The sequence below is a fragment of the Colossoma macropomum genome, unplaced genomic scaffold (genome assembly GCF_904425465.1).
Source record: "Colossoma macropomum unplaced genomic scaffold, Colossoma_macropomum, whole genome shotgun sequence".
In the NCBI taxonomy this organism is placed as follows: domain Eukaryota; kingdom Metazoa; phylum Chordata; class Actinopteri; order Characiformes; family Serrasalmidae; genus Colossoma; species Colossoma macropomum.
In genome coordinates, this window is record NW_023494786.1 from 14,050,503 (window position 1) to 14,064,339 (window position 13,837).

Below are 13,837 nucleotides of genomic sequence, written 5' to 3' on the forward strand. Positions count from 1 at the left end.
AATGACAAAGTAATTAAAAATTCAACTGTCTCTTTTTTCATTTTATGCAACTAATAAATCACACTTTAAATCAGTCTTGCTTCCTAGCTCTTTACTTAGCAGCTAACTGTACTGTTATAGTTACAGAATGAACTAACGCTTACATTTTTCAACAGAGACTGTGAAAATGTGAGTGAAAAACACTTGTTCTGCCAGAATACATGCTAACATTTGCTAGCTATCCTAGCTATTAAATTAACATACATTCCCCTAAACATGTTATAGCACAGTTAAAAGGTAGAACTTGTTAGTACAAGAAAAGTTGGAAGAAAGAAGCGATTTCTTTTATTTACATTTATTTGGCTCAATAAACACAAACTCATCCACCTCAACAATATGATGAACTGTGAAATCTAACGACTATGGAAAATAACTACAGTCAAGTCAAATAATTGCAGTTATTTCAAAAAACTGTGATCAGGCGATTATGTAAAATTGTGACAGGCCTTATTGGAACAGAGAAAAAAAAACAGTAGTGCCACTATCAAAAAAATAAACTATGAATATAAATGTTTATTTAGCATTTGACAAACTCCACTAAATCCAGTTAAACATGCCTAATTATTCACTGTCTTTTCGATCACAGTATTGATAATTTGCCCAGCCCTAATATGCGATTAGATGTACTAACGTTACCCCTTTCATTTTTGTTTTTCTCAAAGCAGCACAGAATATTATCTGTTTGCATTTAATACTTGAGAGATACACTCGACACAACAAGACTCATCATACTCATTTGCAAACGAACGTGAACGTGATAGGACAAAAATGTGTTTTAATATTGCTCTCATCAGTGTGTCAAAAAAAGGAAATTATAGTCTACATCTGCTTTAGATCTTTTCTCCCCAGTTAGAAGTAGTTACATGTGTTCACAACTTGTGGATACAAATGAGTTTAATATGATTTGATGGTTACAGATGTACAATGTACAGCAGACCCTACAGAGTCAGAAATAATCTTAGTTACACACATCACACATCAGATGACTTGAATCCAAGGTGAAAACATCTCCGAGCAGAGGCTCACTGTGGCACGGGTAACGGACACGGTTTTCAGAGACATTTAGTCATAATTTAATGAGCAAGTGTACTTCTTCCACCTTGTCCCAAGACTTGACTTAAGGGTGTGCTTTGTTCCATGAATGGAGTTAAATAATAATAAAAAAAAGTGACAATAAAACAAACTCAAAGACAAATTCATAACCCTCAAAGTGATTAAATGGAAGAAAGGACAGTTTCATTTGTGTGTATATACATTTATTTTTGACAAAGGAAACAGTCCTTCCTGCTAAAGTTGCTTAAGCGCCACCACAATGCAAAAATGAATAAGCTTAAGTAAAAAGAAATAGCACTTTGGCTCAGTGTTGGGGAAGCTACTTAAAACATGTTACTAAGCTACCAGCTGCTCTACGGTGGTAGTTGGTGGGCTACAACAAAGCCATTATGGGTAGAAAAGCAGTACATTGAAACTACAAACAAATGAGAAACTACTTGATGATAAACATGACTTAAACTTGGGATTTTATGAAACTTCATTTAAATCAGGCAGAATGTAACAGCTTTGACATAGCTACCTTGCTACTTGATGAGAGGAGTGAATTGAACTACTTTAAAACTAAATTGATCTCAAAACAATACTAAAAATGTAGTAACTTAACAAATGAAGTAGATCAAACTAACTAAACTAGTAGCATAGCACTGCAGCTTCTCCCCAACACCGCTTAGGCTGTAACCTGTTTGCGGCAGTGTGTACAACTTGCAAGAACGAATGATGAAAGATTTCATGAACACACCCAATCAGCATAATTCAAAAAGGCCACTCTCCTTTTGTGTAGACAGACACAGTAGCGCGAGCTGTCTTTATACCTATGCTTTCAGAATCATAACACATGCAGTGTGCAGTCTATCGCCAGCACAGTCTACAATAAAGACCGTTCCGGCATCTCAGCAGTACTCTTGACTGAAATTATTTGCATTTCAAATTTAGACAGGTCAGCAAACTAGTCAGCCTTACGTTCCTACTACTTTTTACGCAATAAATCAACCCAGCATTCAACAGTTCTCCATCCACCAGAATGTTCTACTTGGTCATTAACAGCCATTCATTCAGGGTGTTTCACCTTTTTCAGAGGCACAAAGTTCATGTTCCAAATTTCATTTCCAGGGATATTCGATTCCTGTTAGTGTAACAGTAGATGGTTCTCTTTGTACGTGATTATGAACTCTCTGAGACGACAACCATTTTCATCTACATCTATGTACATGTAGTTACTCAAACATGCAATAAGATTATTACAAGGTGTCCTCTTAAAAAAAGAAGAAAGAAAGAAGGAAATACCAGAATCGACAAAGAAGCACCTTTGTTTTTGGGAACTACATTTTAGCCCCACTAAAAATGAGACAAGATATCCCTTTGGATGTTTCAAACAGTCTCAAAAATCTCCGTTGCTCTTCACTGTTACACCACACCACGGAATACCACTTAAGGTTCACAAATGAGCCCTTAACATTCATTAGAAAGCATTCAGAGCTACATATTCTCAAATGAGGAGCATCATTTAGAAGAGGAGGAGACAAGTTTACTCCAATACGTCATTCTTTTTTTTTCCTTCGTCTTAAATGTTTTGTACGAACTAATACAGCAACAAATGTTAAAAAGGTGAGGGCTGTAAATGCACTCTTAAAACTTTAAAAATCACATCAACAGGTTGATACAAGAGTTTCACTTCCATCTTCTGTCACAAATGTCTGATATGACTTGAATGGTACAATTCAGTCGTTACTACAAATTATCAGCGCAATGGAAATACAGTTTTTAAAATCACAGCTTATTTTATTTGATGATTTGTAATATTCCACTCGATTCTTCTTTTTTGTCAGTGTGAACAAGGCAAACTCTTTCTCCATCCTGATTCCCTTTATGACGTCTGTATGGAGTGGCTGAAAAAGGTTTAAATTCAAGAATATATCCCAGGAGTGAGGCTAACCTCAGTACCCTCACAGCAGCCAGGTGGCCATGGAGGTGTGAGCTGGTATGGGACTAGCTTAGTTAGTGTTGTCTTTGAACTCTTTTGTAATTCTGTGGTGGGAGTTGGTTTGAAGCAAGCTATTGCGAAAGGCTGACAGAGTAGAGTGCCACCAGCCGAGCGTCCTTTAAGGCTAAGGCTAGGACTTTAGCTTGAGCTGGGACCCTGGGGTACCACCAGAGGCAGCATGCACTGCTGCGTGACAGCACATTCCTAACCACTGCGACCACTGACCAAGGCAAGGCTCTGCCTTTGCTATTATGTATATACACACATACATTTTTAATCATTTGTATACATACAAACACACGTGATTTTGTGTGTGCATGTAGGAAAGTACTGAATTCACAATATCGTTTCGCCACTTAAGACAAAGAAAACATCTGTTCAAACAATAGTCTTGTAAAATAGAACACACAATTGTGTTTTTGAATATGTAATTTGGAAATGTAATTTTGAGAATACTGCCTGTTTAGAAGTAACAAATGTGTTTTTGTGTAAACGTGCTTTACGCAAAGCCTTGCCGGGAGCCTTTTTTTATTGAGTTACATAATATGTGGAGAGAAGCCATCAGTAAGTAACTGAGGTGAAGGTGTTTGACTCAGCAGTCAAGAGTACAGTGGCATGAGATTGCACTCGTCGTCTACACTGTACAACAGGGTACTTTTAAGCATGTCTGCCACCATGACAGTGCTCCAAACCGCGTACGCCCCTCATACAATTGGTCCCTCTGTAGTGGTGCCTCCTCACAAAGCCAGGTGCAGCGATCAGCTCTTTTCTATGGATCCCCGACAGCTGGTAGAGGGCCAAAGGTCTTGATCAATGCAGATCTGGATAGAGCTCTGAAAGGATAATGATGACGACCAATGAGAGCTAGCCACATGATTGCCAACCCTCACAATCATCATCCGTGTGGGTCATGGGGCTATTTCACTGAGCCATGGTCAGTGTGTCAAAGCCTCTCCTCTCCACCTCTGTTCACTCAAACTGATAGCAATGGTCTCATCTCCTGTTTTAATAGAAGTTGAATTTGGCTCATCCACTTGCAACGATACATCTAAAGGTTATAGCACAGTTTGCATATAAATTATTGGCATTTTAAATTAAGCTATATTGGTACTAATATGCATGAATACAAATCAGAAGAAAGAACAAAACTTTGCATCTAAAGCAAAAGGAAATCCGCTGGTCCATAGAATCCACTGATTTCAACATGGCATGAGGAAGAGAAGAGAGAAAAAAAAAAATTCAGAAATGATCGAGTAACACAGGGCTCCTCGCACTTGCCAAAATAGCAAACACATGTAATCCTTAATGCAGGGTTCTGCATCGAAGAAAAGGGAGAACCTTCATAAGAACAGAAACTCAAGTGCCCATGTAATTGTCCTTCACTTGTCTTGGTGAAAAGGACCTTTCTGTCCACCGGGCCTGTTTCAGTGGGTGATGCGCTCTGTCCCAGCCTCACACGTAGAGAACTCTGAGGGCGTGGATGTGTGGAGCAATGCTTCAGATGCAAACAAAATAAACCCAACAACCAAACAGTGGGCATTTTACATTTTAATCAGCAAAACTATATAAGGTTGCCCTCTGTTTCTTTTATTTTTTTAACCTATTTTTCCTGTCTTCTTTAGCAAGTCAGAGAAGTAGTCAGATCCTCTGAAGTCTGAAGATCCTCTGTAGGAAAGTGAGCCTGGTGATGACAGAAGGCTTCTCCCCTCCCCCCACAATATGAGTGCTGAGTGTGTTGGGAGAGATGCCATGTATTTTCTTCAGGGTTCATGAGTGTGACTAGGGCTGATGGACATGCTGGCATAGGTGACCTCGGGATCTGGTCCCTCTCCCAGCCAGGTGTCGTTTGATGTGAATAATTTCGAGTGGGCATGTATGAGAAGGTGGATGGTTTTGAGGGTGAGTGGAGAGAATATGGAGTGAAGAGCGCATGTTTCTGTCATTAGCCCATACAGGAGCGTCCTGCAGCGTGGCTGTGTGAGAGCAGGAAGGACTGCACCACCTCGTCTGTGGCCTGGGGGCTTGTGTTGACGTCCTCTAGTGCATCTGCCACAGCAAACTGCCTGTCCCTCAAACGATTCCAGTTGGACAGGATGTTGTGGTACTCAAAAACCTTCTCATAGTTGCCCACTGAGTTGTAAAGCTTGATCAGGCCTCTATAATCGTACTCAAGTCCACTGTAGCCTTCCCCAAACAGCTTTTTACCTAAAGGGCATATATAAGTCACATGGTAAATGGTGGAATGCTAAGGTGTGGGAACAAAGGGGGTTGTTTATATTTGTTAGCTTTACCCACCAATGGCGATGGATCGCAGGTAGAGGCGCTCAGCGTCATCATATTGGTTCATGTCGTAGTTGTAGAGAGAGGCCAGGTGCCCCACAGACAGAGCTACTTCGTAGTCCTCCTGCCCCAGCAGCTGCTCTTTGATCTGGATAGCCTTAATGTGCATTTCCTCAGCCTCCTGCAATAAAAGAGCAGCATAAAAAAGTCAGTCTGATTTAATCTGTCCGTGAACAGGGTGTGCAGGAGCTGAATCAGTAAAACACCAACCTCAAACTAGAAATGTAACGATACATTAGGCCCACAATTTAATTTGGTTCTCAATACTGGATTTATGATTCAATATTCTTACGATATTTTGAACAAAATTCAAAACTGAATTTATGTTGTTATACAGCTTACTAATAAAGTAATTAGTGTGGACTGCTGATTGGAGCTGGTTATTTACAAATTTGGTGCTCAAAACAGTTGCCTTTGATGCCATAATTAATAGAGTGCACATTCTCTGCAATGCACACTATCACTATCACACTATCATTTTTGTATTACAATATAGCAATGTCACAACATTGTTACACAAGACTGAAATGCATTTTGTTCCATGTACAGACATTGTACACAGTACATTACAACTGTCAAAAATAGTGTCTGCCCGATTGTGGAGGACAGCTGAAAATGCATCAGGCTAGAGAAACTTGTCACTGACTTGCCCTGTCAGGAAAGTGAGGCTCTCTAAATTACAAGCAACCACATTAAAAACCTGTCTGGGCAAGCGGATTTATCGTTCGCTTAGCTGGGTAAAACAGCTTGACCTGTTAGTGGCTGGTTTAGAGATTTATGAAACTCTAACCTTAAATTTGCGCATGGATTGGTAGAGGCGGCCTAGGTTGCCATAATGTTTTGCTGTCTGGACGTTGAACTCTCCGAAGGCTTTTTTGGCCAGCTGTAAGGAGGAGAGGTGTAGGTCATGGGCTTCCTGCAGGAGGCGCTCTTCTGTCTCTTTATTATGGCAATCAATGGCAATCTCCTCCAGAATCAGGGCTATGGGAGAGGGGTCACACACACAGTGAATCAAGAGCAATTTAAGACCTGCTGAAACTGTAACAGAGTGAAATAAGTGTTCTGTTCTTTTGCTGAACAGAGCCAATACCCCAGGGAGAACTATGATACCACGAGGACAAAGCTACTCTGAACTGTCAAGGGTTGTCTCCATGTCGTCTTTACAGAGATGCAGCTGTGAATAAGGAAAGTTATGAAAGCTGTTGCGAGTGCGACTCTAACCTTTCACCCTCTTGGATGAGGCCAGCAGCAGATGGTCCTCTGGGAGAATGTGAGTTATGATGTCTATGGCACGTTCTGCGTGAAATCTAAACACAACAGCACAAGTCCTGGGTAAGACCACAGAGCTCATTACACATGAAATAGGCACATTTTTATCTTCCTGAATAAACTTTTCCATTAATAAAAATAAAGACATCCCCTCTGACATAACACTTTAACTAGGTTAGAGGGTAGGACAAGTAGTGCTGTTCCTAGAGGGAGTAGCATGCCATTTTGTGAAAAGCAATACTTGGCAATCAATGAATTTAGGAAGACTGAAATTTGTTTTGCATGCTTTCTATTTTTGCATTGGAACATCCTTGCAGTTTTGCCTCTGACCTACATAATATTTATCAGACCCTTTCCTAGCAGTACAAAAATAAGTAAACACAAATAATATCCTTTCTCATATTTTTTTAAATAAGATCTAACAATCACAATCTGCTCTCTCTTTCTATCCAAATAACCAATTAGCAGGTCCAGGAATAGAGCAGGTTACTCACAGTGCATTCTCGAATTTACCAGAGCTGTACTGGTGCACATAAGAGGAGTACGCCAGGTCTTCATGCGCTGTGGCCACGTGAATATTCTTCCCTCCAAATACGGACTGCCGAATATCAAGGGCAGTCTGACAACAGAATGTATCAACATAATTAATAACCAGAGAACTTTTCTCAAAAGGTGTGAACAGTTTTGAGAAAAATTACATTAAACCCACCTGATATATGGCAACAGACTGGCAGATGTTATCCACATTTAGTAGATAAAATCCATAATCTAGCAGTGTATCTGAATATTTGGGGTGCTTGTGTCCAAAATGTTCTCTAAAAAATACATTTTTGTGTTAGTAATGTCTTTTGGTACAATTAAACAAAATACAAAGACAAAATAAGTGTTAGAGGTAGCTCACCGTGCAAGAAATACTGCATGTTTTATCAGCTGTTCAGCCTTCCTGAACTCCCGTTTAACAACACATGCCTACAAAAACGATAACAATGGTAATGAAGAGATAAAAGGGGATTCTGTATTATTAAATGGTTCATGTATAAACAAAGTCTTTCAGAGTAGCTTGATGTGAAAGTGCCAATCTAGAGAAAGTTACAGAGACAAAATTGTTCACAGTGGGCATGATAGGAATCAGACGTCCAAAGCATTTAATTCCCCGAAAGGCCCTCTCACAGAAAACCATTACATAAAACGTTTATAAATACCATGACTGATGCCCGAGACATCGTTTTACAACACTTCTGAGATAAGCTTTTGGCCCAAAATATTTTTTTCAAATCCATCCTTGGTAGACAAAAACATGCAGGGCATTATAAAGCAACGCTACATATAAAAATTCAGAAGACATACATGTGTTCACCTGTTATACAGTGGGTAAAATGGCTATGTGTGTGTTGTAGACACTGCAAGCTTTGGTTACTATCACCACCATTATAAAGAAATTTGAACCAGTAAATTTCTCTACACTTAACCATTTCACATCAAACCACTCTGAATGATTTTGTTTACATTGCAACAACTGAATTACACAGACATTTTGAAAAATTTGTGGAATTCCCTTTTACATTCACTATACAGCCAAAGTCCGCCTTTTATCACTGTAGTCTGGTGTTTAGAATGAATTATATGTTTAACATGTGCCTGTGAAATTATCCATGAAATCATAAAACTACATCATCATCAAATCCATGACAACCTTTGCCAGTTCTTATGTACTTCTAAAAAGATAAACATGAATATCCCACAATGCTAAAGCCATACCTTAGAGGCTTGTCTCAGAACATCAACCACCACTTTCACAGGCAGACCTACTGTGATCTCCCTCATGGCCTCTATACACCACCGGTATGCCTGAAACACCAAAACATTTAGCTACAGTAAGTTCCAAATATTCCCCAAACAGAATACCTATTATGCCTTGGTGTTCAACTCCCTACCTCATCATAGTGGCTTTTGGCAAAGAGAAGAGCGCAGAGTTCTCCGTAAAGGGCAGCCTTGTTAGCGTGGTGGCCATGTTTGGCTAGCTTTTCCATGTAAGATTGGGCCAGTTTAAAGGTCTCCTCTCCCAGGTGATATTTGCAGTTGCCATTACGTACATGAAGCAACCTGACACAATTAAAACAGAGGGAACAATAAGAAGAATCAAAACTGTAGCTTAGTGAGTAGAGCAGGCCAGTGATCACTGGTGTTACGTCTTCATGAAATAATCTGAGAGCTCATTTAGTCTCATGACTTCAGTTCAGAGATCCAGTCACAGAAGAAATTTGCAATTTGAGTCTCCATGTGAAATAGGCATGACCATGCTGGATATTTTAGAGATGAAAGATCAGCAATGAAAAAATCCTACTGGTGCTATTAGTACTTCAGCAGTGATTACCTAGCTAACCAATCTAATCCTGCCTCCCAATTTACTGTACAAAGCTTTTTCATTATGAACAAATTTATAGATAGGTCAGGAAGTACACAAAAATGGCATACATAAACTAAATGAAGTTTTGCATACTAAATTTGCTGCTGGCAGTCTGCAATATGAAACCCATGACAAGGACAATTTTCTCAAAATGCTAATGTGATCGGCCCTTAAAACAAGTAGTGACTGCCCTGCCCTCACCAGCTTTTACTGAAAGAGATGGAAGTTCTAAGGACATTTAAACTCACCTCACACAGCACTCCACTGCACGATACCAGTGCAGAACTTCATCATGTAACGTACACAACTGCAGACACGAGAGAAAGACTTTCTCTGCATCTCCATACCAGCCAGCATCTGACAGAAAACCACCTAACAGGAAAAAAAAGACTTATTACTGCCAATGTCAGTGTAAAGCTACACAATAGGCTACTCAGAAAAAGAGTGTGACTGACCTAGAACAAAGCCAAACTGGATAGCTTTCTCTTTAACATGAGCATCTGACTCTGCGATGTATGAGCATCTACGACTGAAGGAGTTTGCCAAGATTGAGGCCACTTTAACACCATGGTCCATCAGAGCTTGGAAACAGTGATGGAGGAGGTGTCTGAGGGGGGGAAAGGAAAGACAATACTCAGACGCTGGAAAGATCAAAGAACTGACAAGATATGAAGAAAAAATTACTCAGTGATCCAGAAAAAGGACTTTCAACATTCTGTCTTCATGCTCTTTTAAGACATTATATTTTTATCTGTAACCATTACATTAGAATCCCTCAGTGCAACCAATGGTTCTAGAGTAGACATGGTTGTAAAGATGGCGCAAAAACACATTCTTTTCTGACAGACTTTCAATTCTGAAATCAAAAACTGAGTACTGTGCTATTTCATCTACAAGAAGCAGTACGTTTCAAAATGAACTATTTTTAACTCAAGCACTTAAGATGAGTAAACCAGAAACTCTCCCACCCCATAAGAAGAAATATACCGCCAACAACATGACATCATACAATGCGGGTATGATATTTCAAGCTAGATTTGTTACTGGATTGGATTCATTGTTTTTTCCCCTTTGATATCTGATCCAGAATGTTCTGTTGATATCAGCCTGATACCCACTGATAGCTATATGCCATGTCTATTGTAGAGACACCGCAAGGAGCTTAACCACTTAACTCAGTTAAAGGAATAAAACAAAACATTACAATATCTCAGTGCAAGAAGATGTGAGGCATTAAATTACACCCCTGCCAGTAGTGATACTGAGAGAGACTTAAAGTTTTCCAACAATCCTAATTTTCTATAAATACCACATAATGCCAAATGTCCAAGCTGACACACATTCAGTCTCAGACAGTAGTCACTAAGATCACTCCTTTGTGACAGTAAAATAGGCCCATACTTTACACCATGCAAAGTGGACAAACAGTGTACAGCTGGGTTCTATTGTCAAATACCTTTTGTCAGAGGCTCGTAGGACTTTGGCAAAGACCTCAAGCTCACAGAACTCCCCTCCCAGCTGGCAAAGCCGGCCTTGCTGGTAAAGCTGGAAAACAGGGAGACATGTGAGAATGATAACTCTTTTTGTCCATTTGACAGAGAGATAAGTAGACAATTCCCTTGGGAAAGAAATAGTCAGAAAATGGGCATAAGGAACACAAACAGGGCACTAAGAAACAGAAAAACAGCTGAAAAGTAGTTTGCGCAAGACCAGACCTCTGACCAACTGCTTGATTTTTATAATGTCCAACAATGTCAACACCCTCTTGACAGCATTCTGCTCTGAAACCAGTTGACAGCCTGCCTGATAAGAAGAACTTGATGTAAACACACTTACGTAAGGTGCACTATTATTAATCTTCTATTTGCCTACCGAGCCAATTACATACAAAAGGAAATCGATGCACAATTAACTATTTAATTGTGAAATATTCAAACACTGAAACTGGGGGAGAACGCAGCACGCTTTGTTTTGTGAAGAAGGAAGACACAAAGAACTGACAAAGCGATATAACCCATTTATTTCCTATTTCAACGTACTTAACTTACAACAGTGAACTAAACGTGCCCATGGTAAAATACCGACGTCTGTGGAGTCCTCAGTGAAACAGCCTGTAAAAAGGGGTGTTATTCCTGCCCGACATCAAACTCATTCAGCTCTTCATTTTAACAATATGATGAGGACAGCCTGAGCCAACTAGCTATGAAGGGTTTTTTCCTGCTTTATAATTATACCAAACCAAGCGTACTAAAATTGTGACATGCAACAGAAAGTAACCTACTTGACTACCGTTAGTTGACACTAGCTAGCTAACGTTAGGTCAGCTATTAAGTCAACTTACCGAGTTAGCCGCTCATACTGCTCATATTTGATACCTAAAAAGACAGACTGTCCGCAATAACCGTTTTCAGAAAATGTGACAGTCTCTTTTTATATCCTGCCACTGTTTCAAACTAACCTCTACCACTGTTGTTAAACCCAACTAACGCGCTAATATTAAAACACTCATTTCTTTGCGACCTATAGGTACATTACAATTAGCCAGCGTTAGCTAATCTAGCTAGCAGAGTCAACGTTAGCTACCCAGCTCGCCCACCGACAAAAGTCTTAATGCGTTAAATCCGACCCATAAACGCCCCCTGTTACCTTGTAGTAGACATCGAACTGTATATTTTCTGGTAGAGACCGTATGTCCCGCCGCGACCGGCTGTAGTTGTCCACCACTGCTGATATCGCGGTGTTGTACAGCGTCTCAGGGATCCACTCGAGCTCCACAGCGGCCATGTTGTTTTCCTTCTCCAAATCCAGCTGCCTCCTCCTGCTCTCACCTCCTCCGCTACCTGATCGAGGTAAAAGTCTTTTCTCCGGCACTCCTCATACACCTCTCCACTGAAAGCCCAACACCAATAGACTGTCGTTCGGGTTATGAACGCAAACCCGTCATAATCGCATGTTTAAACCTCTCTCTCCCTCTCTCGCCCCCCACTCTCTCTCTTTCTGCTCGACGCAGTGACGTACAGGGGCAGACGTGAGGGACGGGACGCTCTCACCGGCGACACCTGCTGGGCACACTGGAGAAATTCATCTCTGCAGAGCTCCGAGATGAAGGCAGAACCGTTCAGCCCATTGTGTCCCAGCTCCGGTCATGAAGTTCGCTGCCCTGCCCTGTTTCATATTTTCCTACGCTCGAGCCATGTAACTAAATGATTCAATTATTGTCCTTCTCGAGGTCAGTCAGGCAAGTTTGTGAATGAAAAAAGTAATTGTAATATTTAACATTTTATTGTAAGATTTATGCGTAATATATGGATCATACTGGATCATACATACAGCGGGTGAAATAAGTATTGAACACGTCACCAATTTTCTAAGTAAATATATTTCTAAAGGTGCTATTGACATAAAATTCTCACCAGATGTCGGTAACAACCCATCCAATCCACACATGCAAAGAAATCAAACCATAGAGGTCCATAAATTATGTGTAATAATGAGAAATGACACAGGGAAAAAGTATTGAACACATGAAGAAAGAGAGGTGCAAAAAGCCATGGAAAGTCATGACACCAGCTGAAATCTATCAGTAATTAGAAAGCAATCCTGCCACATAGTGCAAATTAATATCAGCGGGTTCAACTGATGGCCTATAAAAAGGTGTGTAATTACCAAGGTGCCACACAAGAAACATCTCATGATGGGTAAAACCAGTGAGCTCTCTCAAGACCTTTGCAACTTTATTGTTGCAAAACATACTGATGGCATTGCTTACAGAAGAATTTCTAAACTACTGAAGGTTCCAGTGAGCACTGTTGGGGCCATAATCCGGAAGTGGAAAGAACATCATTTCACCATAAACTGGCCACGACCAGGTGCTCCCTGCAAGATTTCAGACAGAGGAGTGAAAAGAATTATCAGAAGAGTTGTCCAAGAGCCAAGGACCACTTGTGGAGAGCTACAGAAAGACCTGGAATCAGCAGGTACAATTGTTTCAAAGAAAACAATAAGTAATGCACTCAACCGCCATGGCCTGTGTGCACGTTCACCACGCAAGACTCCATTGCTGAAGAAAATGCGTGTTGAAGCACATTTAAAGTTTGCTCAGCAACATTTAGACAAGCCTGTGAAATACTGGGAGAATATAGTCTGGTCAGATGAGACCAAAATTGAACTCTTTGGATGCCATAAAACTCACCATGTTTGGAGGTCAAAAGGCATTGCATATCACCCCAAAAACACCATACCAACAGTGAGGCTTGGAGGTGGGAACATCATGGTGTGGGGCTGTTTTTCAGCATACAGCACTGATACGCTTTATATAATTGAAGGAAGGATGAATGGACAAATGTACCAAGACATTCATGATAAAAATCTGCTGCCATCTACCAGGATGGAGATGAAACGAGGGTGGACATTTCAGCAAGACAATGATCCCAAACACAGCCAAGAAAACTCTCAATTGGTTTCAGAGAAAGAAAATATAGCTGCTAGAATGGCCCAGCCAATCACCTGACCTGAATCCAATTGAAAATCTATGGAAGGAACTAAAGCTCAGAGTTCATAGAAGGAGCCCACGGAACCTTGAGGATTTGAAGAGTGTTTGTGTGGAAGAATGGGCCAAAATCACACCTGAGCAGTACATGCAACTACAGGAGGCATCTTGAAGCTGTCATCACCAACAAAGGGTTTTGTACAAAGTATTAAATAAATTTCAGTAAGCGTGTTCAATACTTTTTCCCTGTGTCATTTTT

General features: G+C 40.3%; 1 protein-coding gene across 1 annotated transcript; it reads right to left on the reverse strand.

Annotated features, from left to right (window-relative positions):
• Positions 1-794: 794 nt before the first annotated feature.
• Positions 795-12,114, reverse strand: appbp2 (amyloid beta precursor protein (cytoplasmic tail) binding protein 2). Its single transcript, XM_036561421.1, has 13 exons — positions 11,736-12,114; positions 10,546-10,634; positions 9,545-9,696; positions 9,338-9,461; positions 8,617-8,785; positions 8,441-8,530; positions 7,584-7,651; positions 7,392-7,497; positions 7,177-7,301; positions 6,635-6,720; positions 6,204-6,394; positions 5,369-5,534; positions 795-5,278 (listed from the first exon to the last, which is right to left on the reverse strand). Exons 1-13 carry the CDS (start codon positions 11,871-11,873, stop codon positions 5,016-5,018), a joined length of 1,767 nt encoding a protein of 588 aa, XP_036417314.1. The 5' UTR covers positions 11,874-12,114; the 3' UTR covers positions 795-5,015.
• Positions 12,115-13,837: the final 1,723 nt, after the last annotated feature.

Coding starts and splice junctions, on each gene's coding strand:
- appbp2 (XM_036561421.1), bottom strand. CDS start 11,873: ATGGCCGCTGTGGAGCTCGAGTGGATCCCTGAGACGCTGTACAACACC. Junction 9,697..10,545: donor CTACGAGCCTCTGACAAAAG/GTATTTGACAAT, acceptor TCCCCCCCTCAG/ACACCTCCTCCATCACTGTT. Junction 5,535..6,203: donor AATCCATGCGCAAATTTAAG/GTTAGAGTTTCA, acceptor CTTTTATTGCAG/GAGGCTGAGGAAATGCACAT.